The sequence below is a fragment of the Ceratotherium simum genome, chromosome 5 (genome assembly GCF_057802395.1).
Source record: "Ceratotherium simum simum isolate JZ-2026a chromosome 5, ASM5780239v1, whole genome shotgun sequence".
In the NCBI taxonomy this organism is placed as follows: domain Eukaryota; kingdom Metazoa; phylum Chordata; class Mammalia; order Perissodactyla; family Rhinocerotidae; genus Ceratotherium; species Ceratotherium simum.
The window spans coordinates 38,591,020-38,606,197 of NC_141904.1; the positions used below are offsets into that span (position 1 = coordinate 38,591,020).

At 39.6% G+C, this 15,178-nt stretch overlaps 1 protein-coding gene across 1 annotated transcript; it reads left to right on the top strand.

Moving 5' to 3' along the window:
• Positions 1 to 12,687: 12,687 nt before the first annotated feature.
• Positions 12,688 to 14,810, top strand: LOC147917007 (endogenous retroviral envelope protein HEMO-like). The gene is made up of 2 exons (XM_087430686.1): positions 12,688 to 13,362; positions 13,541 to 14,810. The coding sequence occupies exons 1-2, from the start codon at positions 13,305 to 13,307 to the stop codon at positions 14,545 to 14,547; spliced, it is 1,065 nt and encodes a 354-aa protein (XP_087286812.1). The 5' UTR covers positions 12,688 to 13,304; the 3' UTR covers positions 14,548 to 14,810.
• The last annotated feature ends 368 nt before the right edge of the window (positions 14,811 to 15,178 follow it).

Sequence of the window (15,178 nt, forward strand, 5' to 3'; positions counted from 1 at the left end):
GAGTGTTCCCTTTTCTCCACATCCCCTGCAACACTTGTTATTTCTTGTCTTGTTAATTACAGCCATTCTGAGGGGCGTGAAGTAATATCTCATTGTAGTTTTGATTTGCATTTCCCTAATAATTAGTGACATTGAACATCTTTTCATGTACCTGTTGGCCATCTGTATATCTTCTTTGTAAAAATGTCTGTTCAGATCTGTTGCCCATTTTTTAATTGGTTTGTTTGTTTCTTTGGTGTTGAGATGCATGAGTTCTTAAGTGAAATAAGTCAGAGGGAGAAAGTCAAATATGTATGATCTCACTGGTAAGTAGAAGATAAAAACAACAACGACAAAAAACACACACATAGATACAGAGATTAGATTGGCAGTTAACAGAGAGGAAGTGGGGAGGGAGGAGAGAGACAGGGGTGACAGGGCACATGTGTACGATGATAGATGGTAATTAGTCTTTGGGTGGTAAACATGATGTGCTCTACACAAAAATCAAAATATAATGATGTACACCTGAAATTTATAGAATGTTATAAACCAATGTTACCTCAAAAAAAATTTACTGAGAAAAAAATTTTCTACTTGAACTTTATATTATAAAATATTTTAAGTTTTTTGAATTCTAGTTTGTCATCTATTTTTCTTCAGTAATTTCAATATGCTCTGAATTATTCTCTATATTGACATATACAAATAAAGGAGATGAAGTTTTTCCTTTCAAAGTACTCACAGTCAGGGGCCAGCCCAGCGGCGTAGCAGTTATGTGAGCGCTCTCCGCTGCTGGTGGCCTGGAGTTCAGATCCCGGGTGTGCACCGATGCACTGATGGTCAGGCCATTGTGGGAGATCAAGATTTGGCCACCCTGAAATATATCTCTTTACCTTGATTGTTTTCTCTGATGGACATTTGACCTCCCCCACTAACTGCCTAAAGAATTTGACATAGAAGATCTGTTCCAGGAAGGAGTTACTATCTGATGGCTGTAATATAATGTAAAATAGATGTTACAATAGGAAAGGCACCAACAAGCCCATCTTATCAAAAATTCTGTCTCTCCGGGCACATTCTTTAGATGGCCCTGCAAGGAGTTGCCAGACAAACATTTACATTTATAAGGGAAATCTCCATTTGTAAAGGTCTTCCTTGGAAGACCTCCCTCTCTGTATTGGGAAGAGGCGGGATGACCTTATTTCTGGAAACTTATTGATGTGGAAGGTGAGGCCTTAAATCTGCATAATAACCTTACTCTTGGTTACTGTGCTTTAGTGGTAATCTCCTGTAACTGACTCCCCCCACCCCCAACATCCTCCTTTGTCTTTAGCTGAAGATGGTATTTAAGATGAGAATCTCTGCTATTGTGTTGAGAAACTCAGTGTCCCTGGTTTCTCCCATGTATACATGTTATTAAACTTGGTATTATTTTCTCCTGCTAACCTGTCTTGTTAATTATTTGGCCAGCCATAAGAACCTTAAGGGAGAGGGTAGAGGGGGATTCTCCCTCTTCCCCCACACTATGCTGTGGCAGCATCCCACATAAAGTGGAGGAAAATTGGCACAGATGTTAGCTCAGGGCGAGTCTTCCTCAGCAAAAAGAGGAGGATTGGCATGGATGTTAGCTCAGGGCTGATCTTCCTCACACAAAAAAAGTACTCACAGTCAGGTAGGTAATTAGAAATTATTATTGGAAAATGCTAGTTATCTATACTTTTTCAAATAATTCAAAAGATTAAGTATTGTTATAACTCAACAAGAATAAAGGGGGCTTTGAGGATTGCCTGTTTTGATAAGGACATTTCATAACTCATGGGGAACTCCCTGAAAAGATATCCCACCTTCAAATCCATGTCACCAGACATAGCCCATCAGAATACCAGGATGTTTACTTCAATACAGGTCAGCCAGGGACCTCCACATAACTGAATATATATCTTTAGTTCAATACAGGTATTTATAAGGACAATATATATATTGATTTGAACTTAACTATCAAATGAAGTATTTTCAGGTTTTTAACAGTTAAGCATGCAGACTTAGAGGATATATTAGAGCATACAGCAGGGCTGAATAACAAACACTCTTTATTAACATATCTGAGATGTCTGGCCAAATGTGACTCTTTTCTGGTGGTCATGGTCCTATCTTTGCTTAGTTTGACTTGCTGTCTGATCTTGTCTAGGGTGAGTTTTCCTGGAAGCAGAGGCTCAGATGAGGATTTTGGTTCATGTAATTTATGGTGGGAGTGCTCTTAGGAGAAGCAGTGGTAAGGGAAACAAGATGGGGCCAGGGAAAGAGCTTCTTGGAGACTAGGTTTCCCAATTCAATGGAGCCCAAAAGCATGAATTACATCACAGAATTGTCCCATCTTGATACACTCACTTATTACCCCTTGGGAGGTTACAAGGCGTAAGTTGTCGAGTAGCTTCTGTGGTCCTAGGGCCATTTTCTAGGTAAGGGCGCTGTTTTGAGTCACAGCAGCTTGGAGATGGATGCAACAGCCTGGTAAAGGGGGTCTGGGGAGTGCACAAATAGTGTCTCCTACAGATCTACCACCTACGTCAGCCATTCCAACGTAGCAAGCCCGGTCACATCAGGCCAAAGTTGTAGCTTTCAAACACGTAGAGTGCAAAGCTGTGCAAAGCAAGCAGAGAAGATAACTCATGTTTGGGAAAATCCTTCAACTGCCCTAAAATGCCGGAGAAATGTTGCAACTGCTGTAGCAGGAAGGTGCATAGACTCTTCTGTTGTATATGTAGGCAAAGAAAAAATACTCTCAGGGCCGGCCCCGTGGCTTAGCGGTTAAGTGCCCGCGCTCAGCTACTGGCAGCCCGGGTTCGGATCCCGGGTGTGCACCAATGCACCCCTTGCCCCACCATGCTGGGGCCACGTCCCACATACAGCAACTAGAAGGGTGTGCAACTATGACATACAACTATCTACTGGGCCTTTGGGGGAAAAAATAAATAAATAAAATTATAAAAAAAAAAAATACTCTGAGCTGAATTCCTGTAGAAAAACTCTCTTCTATAATTCAAACACCCTTTCTTTTGTAACTCATTCCCAAATTCCACTTTAAAAAAACCTTCCTGGATTTAGTAAGTTGGACTAAAAGATTTTCCTTTGCCAAATTGTAATAATAATTCCTATATATTGAGTACTTACAAGATTCTAGACTTCGCTCTGAGCAATATATATGCATTGTCTCATTTTATCTTCAGTTCAGCACATAAAGTCTGTAATTTAATTATTATCTGCAGTTTCCACATGAAGAAACTGAGGCAAAGGGACATTAATTGACTTTCTGAAAGTCACCAGTGACAGGTAATCATTTGAACTCAAAGCAGTGCTTCTGAAACTTTCATATGCACATGAATCACCCGGGATCATATTAAAATGCAGTTTCTTGTTTAGTAGATCTGAAGTAGGATCTGAGATTCTGCCTGTCTAACAAACTCCCAGATAATGCTGCTGCTGCTGATCCACACTTTGACTAAGAAGAGTCTAGAACGCCCTATCATATTGCTTTCCAAGAATGCTGTTCCTATGAGGATGTGGCCTGGTGATTCTGTATTTAACTATTTCATGTTTACTATAAATACGTGAATTTTATTTTGTCTCAAAGTCACTCACATTTGTCATGGTGTGATGCTGTGAATATTTGTATTTACCTAAAAATTATTCTTTAACCTCAAATTTTAGAAAGAACAAAGAATCCTTAAGCAGTTAAACATCTTCATCAACAGGTTGAATTCGTGAGTTCTCAGCTGATTTTGGTTCTGGCTGCCTGAGACAGGCCTTAATCCTCCAGAAAACATCCAATTTGCAATCTCAAACACTAATCTACATATAAGAGATGGCTGCTTGGCTACTTGTTTCTCTTTGCTCCTCTCATTCCAGAGGACCCAGACTGCAAGGAAACTGCAAATGCCTTCTATTCACTCTGTATGAATATAGCAAGAAGCCGCCATGTATTTTGCTGGAGACGGTTATGACAAGGAGGCTTCTCTCTGTTTCATCATCTACTGAGAATCATGAAAAAAAATTAAAAAACATAAACCTCCAACATACTATAATTACTCAAAATATGTTAGAGATGACTAGATGTGCACAGCAATTAATTTAACAGCTAACTGCTAAGTGTCTATGTATGTAGCAGGCACTGTGCTAGACACCAGAGATTTAATAGTGAACAAGAATACAGTATCTAATGATGTCTGATGATGAAGCTAGCTTTAGCTTTGGCAGTGGAGAACATTCCTAATATTCCCAGATTTACCACCTTTTTTGTCCAATTACAGAAGCATAGGAAGGAAATCCTTCCTCAGTCTCAGGCTACAATCTTAATCCTGGCCAGCTTTGTGTTAATGTCATTATTAGCCTGGATCCTAGAAGTGCCGTACAAAAATATCATCAGGACATGTTCCAGCTTTATGAAAAACTAAGAAAAACCTGTTCTTCTATTTAGAGAGATGGGAATTCAGTATGGGATGGTGATTGTAGATTTGGGCTTGGTCTCTCAAGCTTTGAACTAGGTTCCACCATGTTGATGGGCTCTGCTACTTACCTGACAAACAGTAGCTCCATCCAGTCTGCTCTCTGAGCGGCCCCTACAGCAAACAGACTCCCAGGTGCCAAAAAACAGCTCACTCAAATCTGTATTCCTCACTTACAAGTGCAGTTTTCCTCTAGGGTTGATACAGTCGTATTTCATTCAGTTTCTAATTTAACACTCCTCTCTCCCCCATTCTTTCCAGCAGGAGCTATAGAGATACTGATTAAGCAGCAATTAAACATCCTAACACTGTCATTATCTTTCCTTAAGTAGCCACTTCAGCCATGAGGAGACATTAACTAAATCAGAATTTAATTTTCCAAGGGTGTAGGTAGGCTTTCAATTTTCTTGATTCTGGGTTTGTCAAAAGGAACAGAAAGCCTTTTGTTTATCCTAAGAGACTCTTCAGATTGAATTTTGAATTCACAGGGATGGAGTTTCTGTCTTTATACCATAATATTTGTAAAATATATTTCCATCCAACAGTAAATCAGTGTCTGCAGGGAAGAAACCACATCTTGTACAGTCTATTAACACTCTGTCAGGTCAGCATTGATTGAGCAAGCAGGGGGTCCATTGACCAGCAGTGACCCTGCTAAGGCTCACCACCTTCTCAGGATGGCTTCTGTTTGTTCAACTGATTGTGAATTCTGGGCTCAGAAATCCAAGACCTTTAGCAGGCTGCTCTAGAGAGAGATCTGCTCAGTTGTCTCCCTTCTTCTCCAGCCTGAGTCCACATTCTAGTTATTTCTTCATATTGATCCCAAATTGGTCTTCTTTCTCAAAATGTTTAATGGTTACACTTCAACCTGGTGAGGTTACTAACGCCAGGACCCACTTTTCATAGGCAGTGGCAATTTGGGAGCCTGAGATACACTGTAAGGGAAATAGAGGGCAATTTGATTGGCAGAATCTGACAAGATTTTGTTCTGTGGCATGACCCCACCTATGTTTCCCAATTAATCTTGTGCCTCTGATCTCCTTGCCAACACCTTCCAGTCACATGAACATTTTTTGCCTTTGTAACTCACCAAGGTAGTTTCCACATTAGGGCCTTTGTAGACTCTGTTCCCGCTACTTGCAAATGTTCTTGATTCTAGTCTTCCCATATGTAGCTTTTTCATTTCATTCAAATATCAGCTTAATGTATTCTTAGTGACACTTTCCCTGAATTCCCAATGAAAGTCACCACCTATTTAATCCTTGCATTTATTTTTTTGTACTTTTTGCATGGGTAACTTTTAATTTTGCTTTTATGTTTTGATTTTCATGCTAAAAAACTCAAAAGAATTTTCATTCTGGATTCAATATCTGCCCTTGTTTTCTTCTATAATAATTTCAAGATAAGCCTAGGACAAAGGATTTCCTGGGTTTATTGGAAAAGCTCAAAAAGGTCTTGAAGAAGTCACATATTATTCCAAATGCTTTTGGTAATTGAATAAGATGGATTATCTCCCCAACCAACATCACTATTCAGGAAGCATAGATCCTCAAAGACCAGCCTTCCATGTTCAGAAAAGCTAGATTGCTTATAGCCGGCAGTTTTTTTAAAGAGCATGACCTGAAAGAGTCCCAAGGCATTGGACAAGTGATACCTCAGAAAATTTAGATTAATTTTCTAGGTCACTAGGAAGACCCCTGTTGGATGCCTAAAAAAAGATTAGAACCCCAAGGTTGGTATCATTACCCCTAAGAGTACCTCAGGGCCTTATCTAACACTAGCTCTTGAGATCACTGGGAAAGCTTCTAAAGAACTTCCATTATGTAATTCAGTGCAGTTTAGTGAACAATCATTATGTGAGCAAGGTCTAGTGGGATGATACAAATGATGGTGCTCAGGGCAAGCTGCCCCAGGAAGCACCACTCTGGTATGCGGATTATTTCGAGCTGAAGACAATAAGGATATTTGACCTCCCCCACTAACTGCCTAGAGAATCTGGCATGGTGGTTCATTCCTGGAACAGATCTTCTATCATGATGGCTATAAAGATAATGTAAAATAGATGTTGCAATGGGAGGGACACCAAGCCCCTTTTATCAAAAAACTCTATCTCTCCCTGACCAAATTATCAATAGATGACCCTGAAAAGAATTGTCCTTCTGCCCTCTGAAGTCCCAGGCCACTACCCACCCCCAACACGTTCCTTCGCCTTTAGCTGCAATACTTAAGAAAGCAGCTTAGACAGAGGGACGAGTTGCTCATTTCTGAGTTTCTCCCATGTATACATGTTATTAAACTTGGTATTATTTTCTCCTGCTAACCTGTCTTGTTGATTATTTGGCCAGCCAGAAGACCCTTAAGGGAAAGGGCAGAGGGAGATTCTCCCTCTTTCCCTACAGTTTTGGCGTAGTCGCCAGGAGCCACACTGGCTGGCAAGTTGCCTTCTCTGGCTGCAAGACCTGCCTTCTCCCTGGACTGCTGCAGATGATGAGATACGGGAGCGCCTGACGAAAGCCGGCAAAAGGTAAGACTTCTTACCACGTCAGCCTCCCTGAATCTCTATCTGCGGAGTCCGGCGGAAGGAAGTGGTGAGAATTTTTTCTCTTTCTAAATTTAGATTGGCAGGAGAAAATATTTGGGAAACTAGTTTCTTGGGCTTTTAGTGACTCTTGGTTTAAATTTGGTAGAGTACTCTTGGTTTTTGATCTTGATCCCTTTTCCTCCCAGAGGTAGTCTCTGTTTTTCTCTTTTGTCTGTGTCTTTTGTCATAAGAAGGAAATACCATAGGGTAGGATGCAGGCATAGGCCCTATAAGCCTGCTGTCCGGGCTGGCCCCACAGACTGGTGAGTTTGCGGGTCTCACCAGACCGGCGTCTACAAACTTTGCTGTGGGTTATTATGCACACGAAGTGAAGGCCATTGCCAAGGGCATCTTGGAAGCCAAAAATGCCGCAAATTTAAGTGGGCGCGGGTCGAGCAGTTAAGAGCCATTAGGGCGCTCGCCACTCTCAGAAGACTCCCGTGACAGGATAAGTTGGGTCACGGAACGGGGTAGATGACACAGGTCCCCCGCCAACTGCAAGAAAATGTCCGTGCAACGACGAGGTACTCTGTAAAAGCACACAGTCCCCAACCCCGCGGCACCTCCCCCGCTAGGTATTATTCTGGCTCCAAGAGACCTAAGGCGTGGCTAAAGCTGTCATTGTGCACATAAGAAAAAAAACAAACCGGATGAGGTTTTTCCTTCTGTCTTGTTCTGTGTCCTGAGAAAACTTGGCTTTGTGACCAGTGAGAATATTCTCCTTGGTCTCCACCATACGGAAGGTGCATTTACCGGGGTGCACCTTGGTGGCCAGTCGAGTAGACTGGGGTTCCGAACTGTCTCTGTCCGGCTGTGCCAAGCTCTCAGGGGAGTCTGAATATCTTTGGGAGTGAATTCTGTGGATCATGGGGGCTACATCATCTGCGCCCTCACCAGGGACGCCTCTTGCGTCCATGGGAAAGATTTATTCTAAGCGTGGAAAGTTACCTCCGGGTCTTTCCTTAAAAAGGCTTATTGGTTCGAGTCACTATTGGAATAAATATACAAATGAAGATCCTACACGTCAATGGCCAGACGACGGATCCTTTGAATTGGAAAAACTTCTAAATTGGGGGAAAAAAATGTTTGAGAGCTCTCACATAATTGCTTAATTGGTACCTAAGAATTAAGGCCAGAAAAAGGAAGGGAAAAATTTGACTAGTCTTAAGACCTTGAGTCAGGTTACAATTGAATTGAGAACATGTAAAAGTGTAAGTGTTGATAAGATTATAAAGGTTGGAATGTTTGAGCTAATTTTATACAAAGAGGTTACATCAACTTTGCCTGAGTATGTTTTAAAATGTCTGACTGGGAATGCTTCTCTTGTCCAAAATTAGAAGACCAAGACCTATTGATAAAAATCTTAATGATAATTATGTTTAAAGGTATAAGAGGTGACGAAATTTACATGAAATTTTGTAAGAAAAAAACTGTTGTTATTTCTATTACAGAACTGGTTAACAAAAATAGTAATTTAAATGATGGCTAATTTTATCTGAAGTCTTATGAAGTCTTGTAGGCAATCTAAATAATTATTGGGAATAAGTAACTAAATAGTTGTGAAAAAGATGAATGTTGGATGAACTTTAAACAATAATTATGTGTTATGGTGGTTACAGCTTCCAAACTCTTTTTGGTGACTTAAAACTTGAGAGTTTTGCTAAGTTTTATGATAAAAATTCTCTGAGTATCATCATTTCCAAATAAGATAAGATATTAGACATTGATTGCTAAATGTACATTTGTCTACTTTTGGCTTTTCATTACAGGAAAACTAAAAGATATTTTGGGTCTATTGGTAAACATGTGTTTTATTAAAAGATTGTACTATAAAGTAATGTGTTTCTAGAAGTTATGAAGTGTTTATAAGTTTTCCAAGCCACAAGATACTAATGTAAAAGAAAGTTTATAATTGTTTACTTAGTTTTTACTTACAAATTAAGGTTTCTAAGGGTTAAAATTTCTAATTAATATATGTGATTGAAGCTACTAAAAAAATTAAAAAAATATGTCTGTGTACAAGGAAAGTAAGATGTATAAAGGTACAAAGAATGGAAATATTTTGTTTGGTTAAGAAAGATAAATTTGTCCTCAAGTACTAGGAGGGAAAAGAAAGACATGGGACAAATTCTGAATGTAAAAAGAAAGTTATAGAAGGTTTGTGGAAGAGGAATTCTGGAAAAGGAGTTTTATGCATGGTCAAGTTGGCTAAGATTGAAATGAATTTAATTAAGTAAATGAGTTTTAATAGCAGAAATAAGCTGGTGCAAAATTAAAATTTGGTCTTCTGTCTCTTAAAAGGATAATTTGCTTAAACTTGATAAAGAGGTTATAAAAGATTTTTCTTTACCTTTGAGTAAGTCTGCCTAAAAAAAAATTGTTAAAATAATTTCCTACGTTCAAAAGACTGAGGTCTCTCTATTAAGGCTTTTTGGACTGTTAATGCTCTGTTTGCTTTGACTTTTTATATTTTTGACAAGCTCCCCAAAATTCATATCTTAAATAAAGTCTTTTTTTTACTTTTTTCTTTGAGAATTTTCAAAGGGCCCTGGAACTTCTCAAAGAAATTTGCTCTCTTCCTATAAGGGGAAAGATACTAAACTTATTAGGCTGATTCAGTATGTTAAATTACATGGAAAGCATTGTCAGACCAGTGATGATAAGTCTGCTTAGGTGCTATTATGTGGGTAAATGTTATTGACATAGGTGTTTTAAAATTGGATAACATTACTAAAATTCTGATCTGTCCTGGTTATCAGTCATAATTCTGGTTATTATTATTTTAAAGTGTTGTATGTCACAAAATTAACCAAATTTCTTTGTCAATTGCCATTTTGAGGTCTTGTTGTTTACAGACTTATTTCTTTGCTCTAATGCTTTTACAAAATGTTTCAACTTAAAAAAATTCATGGAAAGGACTCTGACATTTACATTGGAATACAGGTTTCTGACAAACTTTCTGATCATAAAACTGAACTTGGTAAAAAAAAAAAATTACAGAAATCTGATGGAGAAACTGACTTCATGAAGCTGCTAACAAAAAGATTGGGATCAAAAATGGATTACACAGGACTGAATGAACTGATAAGGATGATTATAATTTTTATGATTTTTTGTTTGAAGTATTGCTGAATTTTTAATGTTTTGTTTTTTTCAGATTTAAGGAAAACTTTTTCTCTTTTCTCCTGAGCTAGCTATGACTTATAGCAATTTGGTAAATGATACTTTTCTAAGTAAAATTGAAATATTTATCTTTTTCTCTCTACCTGATCCCTCGAATTTAGAAACTCTTAGTAAGTGAGTATTGTTGTTTTCATGGCAATATAGTTATTTGCATAAGTTCAATAAGAATCTGTTCTCCTTATAACAGGACACAATTGGAAACACTGGTTCTATTACCAAGGTTGTGACTGGAACATCATATTTGCAATATAACCATACAGCTTTTGAGGAATGAAGATTGGACTTTATGGAATAAAGCCACGTGGAAATATTGGCCTGGTACCTTATGTTCCAAGCAGCACTTACCAGGATAAGTAAAGAATGTCACTTATCTGGCAGGTACAAGGAACCTTGAAATATTTTGGGGAAACCTCGGAATAGAGGAATTCACCCAAATATATAGGTATTGCAGGCAAAGTCTGATGACAAAATCCTTGGCTTGGCTTTCCTGGCCTCGAGAGACCTTTAAAGTTCAATGTGACATTCCTTATAAAAAGTTCCAGCAAAGCAGATTTAAAAGAGCCTATGTGATCAACTGCTATTCTTGCTGTACTTATGTAAATAATTGAGCCAACTCTATTGGAACTAGACTTATTTTGCAAACTAGTTTTAATTTTGCTATCTTAATAAAAATGAGGATGATTTTAGAGAGAAAAATTATATTTCAGTGAAACTATTTCAGTATAAATTTGCAGATATTAGATCCTAGTTTTGTTGTCTTTTGAGGTTTTGTTTTATATCTGTTGACTGGACTGGATCCTGATTTCTTCTAGTCTCCTGAAATATCTGGCTACAGATGTCCAAACTAATGTTTTTGATTTTTTCCATCATTTTCATTTGAAATCACTGAGAACTGCCCTTTTTCCTGAAGCCTTACAAACTGAAGCTGATGAACTTGATATAAACTTAAGAGATGACCTGACGACACCATCAGAGACATTTTAAACTGCGAAAGATACTTTGACGCTGAGATCTAAAATTCTTCTTCACTGGCTGTCCTCTGAACTCAAAAACTGGTTTACAATTTGCTCTAACCATTAACCTTGTTTTTCTTTCGTTTACACAAATATGCTTTTGGAGTCTGCCATGCTGTTGGCACAATTTGTAAATCCTGTGGATTCTTAACTTCTGCAGGAACTCCTATTGCTAATGGACACTTAATTGCAGCCTTATTACAAGCTATTCACCTTCCTTCAAAAATTGCCATTGTTCATTGTTCAGCCCATACTAAGGAGACTGATGTCATATCTTTAGGGAATGACAGGGCTGACAGAGCTGCTAAACATGCAGCTCACTATGGACCCCCTTATCCATTTTCCACCCAATTTTTAAATCTGCCTTTATCCCTGACTGATGTTATTAACTATTAGGCAAATGCCCCACAATCTGAAAAAGACAATTGGATACGAAAGGGTGCCAAACAATTATCAGATGGATTATACATTGGACCAAATGGACTTCCAGTAGCTCCTTTTCTTTTGACTTTTTGGCTTGCACTTATCTCCCACCAAATAGAACATATGTGCAAACGGGGGATAGTTAAGGAACTGAAAGACAATTGGTTTTGCCCTGGCATCCATAAAATTTCTGACCAAATCACCTCCCAGTGCACAACTTGCAAATCTCACCAAGTCTCTGGGAAAAATCAGTGTGATCCAGGAAGTCCTCCCAGGCCCACACTGCCTTTTGCGGCACTCCAAATGGATTTCATGGACTTGCCTTCAGCTTTAGGTTACTCTCACTGTTTGGTTATTGTCTGCATGTTTAGTGGATGGACTGAATGCTATCTGACCAGACATGCAGATGCCACAACAGTGGTAAAGAAATTAATAACTGAAGTTATTCCTCGCTTTGGCATGCCTTTATGGATTGAATCAGACCAAGGAACTCATTTTACAGCAGAGATAAACCACTTGCTTGCAAAAACTCTGGGGTATTCATTAAAATTTCATACCCCATATCACCCTCAGTCATCAGGGCAAGTGGAACGTAAAAATCTAGATATAAAAAGAACTCTAGGAAAAGTCTGTCAAGAAACTGGACTTAAATGGCCAGAGGCTCTGCCGTTGGCCCTTATGAAGACTCAAAATACTCCAAATAGAAGGCATGGACTGACTCCTTTTGAAATAGTTTTTGGACGTCCGATACCTACTGGCGTCTCTAAACCTTCAATTCCTGGATTAAATGAATATTATGGGACCTTAAATGAACAATTTGATGCTATGACTTGTTATATACAAAAATTAACTAGTATACTTGAAGCATATCGTCAACAGGTAAAAGAGGCATGGCCACCACCTTCTGACAAGCCTTGCCATCCCTTTCGACCAGGAGACCTGGTGTACATCAAGGTCTTTAGAAGAAAATACGCACTGTCACCTCGCTGGGAAGGACCTTATGAAGTCTTACTGACGACCTGCGCTGCCATCAAAATAAAGGAAAAATCTTCCTGGATCCATGCGAGCCATGCCAAAATAGACCCAGAACATCGCTCTCAAGACAACTGGGAGATAATCCCCACAGGTGACCTTAAACTAAGGATTTCGAGGGCCAAAACCCAGGCCCCAGAAGCAGCCGACATCACGAAGTAGACAGCTTTTCCCAAGATCACGGATTGAGAAAACCTACTTTGACCCATTTCCTCCCCCTTGCTTCAAAACTCCCTATATATATACACACTCACACACACAAACTACTAGTGGATATATATATATATTTTTTTAATCATTTATTAGAAAGCTGACTGGAGAGTGCTGGTCTCTATCTGTCCCTCTTCCCCTCTATAAGTCTCTGCTATGGGCTCTTTTCTGATCCGTGTCTTGCTTTTACTAACCCTCTCCTTTTCAACAGGTCGGGCACAGACCAAACACCCCCTTATGCCAGTTTACCAAGCCCTAGCCACGCTAACTAATCAATCTGACTGTTGGTTATGTCAACAGCTAGATAGTGCAAAAGAACCTGAACTAGTCTTTGTTCCTGCTGATATGAACACCTGGTAGACTAAGTACGGAAAATGGATGAATAACAGAGTATGGTATCCGCAACAAGGGAAACTTCACTCTGCTTCTTCTCCTGGTGAGTCACTTGGGCCCCAGAAAGACTACTTAGAAGGTCAAGGACTGTCCCTTGCCCAAGTACAAGCAATAGGTGAAAGTTTTTTCCCTCTGCATTGAAAGTAAACATGGCGCTGGACCTTTCCTGGGTGACATACCGAGACAATATTGCAGTCAAATTCTGTGGTTTGATTCCGCAGGTGGCATCTTCAGAACTCTCAAGGGAATTGTAAGTGACTCTATCACTACTCCCTCTGGCACAAACATTTGCCAAATCACCAAGTGCTCTGGATGGCCTACGAGCCACCCGTGTGCAACTTGGGGTATCGCAGATATCCGCATGGTTAGGCTGCCCGATGCCACAGACTATATATGGGTGGATCAAAAATCTGGACTCACCTGGTCAGGTGACAAGACCAGGCTTTATAGCTGCCAAAATCAGACTGCAGGCCTCCTGTACCAGCTATTCCGCAATCTATTCTGTTCTCGCAGACTGACAGGAGCTCATGGGAAATGGAGATGTTTAGGTAGTAACAGTGCAAGTGGCACAGATCATGAAATAGTCCAGATCCTGGGAACTACAGACTCAATTCTAACCTTCTCTTTAAACTACACTGGTCTTTTCATTTTATGCGGCAACAAAGCGTATAAAGGATTCCCACCTAATTGGTCAGGACGATGCGGACTTGGATACCTGGCTCCTTCTGTCACCAAACACTCCACCTTAAATGCTAGCCAAATTACAAACTTGGGTTCGTTTGTTCATAAGATTGTGCCACATAAACGTGCCAGTCGAGAAATCGTGGAAAATCCATTTGTGTATCACAACTCCAAGTTCTTTTCAGCCTTGAGAGTCCTATTCCCCAGCTTTGGAGATTATGAGTTGGAAAAGGCAATATTAAATCTCTCTATGGTAATGGAGCAAGAGTTCAACACCACCATGCAAACCTTGAACATACTCCAGTCAGTGATTAACAGCCTAGCATCTGTGGTGCTCCAAAATCGACGTGCTCTGGATGTGCTCACTGCCCAGCAAGGAGGAGCATGTGCAATCATTGGAGAAAAATGTTGCTTTTATGTGAATCAAACAGGTCAAGTAATATCTAACTTAAATCTATTAAAAGAGAAGATTGACATTTTTCATCAGATAAACGAAGCTAACACATTTTATTGGACTGACATTTCCAGGATTGGGGGACTGATTTAATGGAGTGTGGGGAAATGTGTTCCGATTTGTTCTTTTCTGCCTGTTCATCCTCATTCTAATCTACGTTCTTTTCTCTCTTTGCAGACTTCTTATCACTCAGATACTAACACGATTTCTCTCTCCACAGTCACCAGCTCAGCTTTTAATATGTGAAACTTCTAGGGAAGTTTCAGAGGAGGGAACTGATGGTGCTCAGGGCAAGCTGCCCCAGGAAGCATCACTCTGGTATGCGGATTATTTCGAGCTGAAGTCAATAAGGATATTTGACCTCCCCCACTAACTGCCTAGAGAATCTGGCATGGTGGCTCATTCCTGGAACAGATCTTCTATCATGATGGCTATAAAGATAATGTAAAATAGATGTTGCAATGGGAGGGACACCAAGCCCCTTTTATCAAAAAACTCTATCTCTCCCTGACCAAATTATCAATAGATGACCCTGAAAAGAATTGTCCTTCTGCCCTCTGAAGTCCCAGGCCACTACCCACCCCCAACACGTTCCTTCGCCTTTAGCTGCAATACTTAAGAAAGCAGCTTAGACAGAGGGACGAGTTGCTCATTTCTGAGTTTCTCCCATGTATACATGTTATTAAACTTGGTATTATTTTCTCCTGCTAACCTGTCTTGTTGA